The 1,019-nt window shown below is 45.5% G+C and overlaps 1 protein-coding gene across 1 annotated transcript; it reads left to right on the plus strand.

Annotated features, from left to right (window-relative positions):
* Positions 1–107: 107 nt before the first annotated feature.
* Positions 108–918, plus strand: LOC121965020 (unconventional myosin-XVIIIa-like; the record flags this gene model as incomplete). The annotated part of the gene is made up of 3 exons (XM_042515186.1): positions 108–293; positions 382–521; positions 866–918. Coding segments are annotated over 3 exons (379 nt in total), but the record flags the coding sequence as incomplete, so codon positions are not given.
* Between the last annotated feature and the right edge of the window lie 101 nt (positions 919–1,019).

The raw sequence follows: 1,019 nt of genomic DNA on the forward strand, positions 1-1,019 counted from the left end.
CAGGATATTCAGAATTGAAGTTGATATCTAGACTCATGTTTGTTTGCTTGTCCAAATTTGATGTTTGTATGAATAAGTTCACTCAGTTCCCCTCGAATCCTCCCCAGAGCCTGGTGGGTCGTCTGAAGGAGAATCTCGAAAAGTTAACAGAGGAGAGAAACCAACGCATCGCTGCAGAAAACAGGGAGAAGGAGCAGAATAAGCGCATGCAGAGGCAGATAAGGGACATGAAAGAAGAAATGGGAGAGCTGTCGAAGAAGGAGTCCGAGGCGAGCCGGAAGAAGCACGAACTGGTAAGGCCTCTCGAGGTGCTTGGAGGCTTGATACGATTCACTGGAGTTCGCACTAGAGGAGGTAACGGTGCTGTGATCCATTCACCAGGAAATGGACATCGAGAGCTTAGAGGCGGCAAATCAGAGCTTACAAGTGGACCTTAAGCTGGCCTTCAAGAGGATAGGTGACCTGCAGGCTGCCATAGAGGACGAGATGGAGAGTGATGACAATGATGACTTAATCAACAGGTACAGCGCCTCTCTAACCTTCTCTAAAACATGATACGATTGCTTCAGTAGATGTGTAGTGTGCTTGAGGGGATACTGCAGAGGCATGCGTACCGGCACAAGTTATCTTGCTGCAAGAAACTTAGAAAATGAGTACAGATTTTTTTTTTTTTGGTTTCCTGTCAGTCACAACTCGTATCTTTTCATTTTCCATCTCCCACGCCTTCCTACATCAATTTCTCTCTAACTTCTTTTGTACTCTGTGAGTCACACTACACTTTGTCTTTTCTGCAAATACTTCTGATCTTTTGTCTCAGCGCGTTTTTTTTTTTTTCCCTGTTTGGTTACCTCTTCCCTCTTCGCAGAGGGGTTGGGGGTTATGCTAGCTCCGAGCCCACTGAGGTAAACACCGACTGCAGTAATGCAGACTTCTAAAAAAGAAGACATTACACACAGGATCTGTTTGAGGCCAACAACAGCAGGAGTTGATTTACCGAGTCACTGCTTTACAATGGATAG

This window comes from Plectropomus leopardus, unplaced genomic scaffold (assembly GCF_008729295.1).
Source record: "Plectropomus leopardus isolate mb unplaced genomic scaffold, YSFRI_Pleo_2.0 unplaced_scaffold18233, whole genome shotgun sequence".
NCBI lineage: Eukaryota > Metazoa > Chordata > Actinopteri > Perciformes > Serranidae > Plectropomus > Plectropomus leopardus.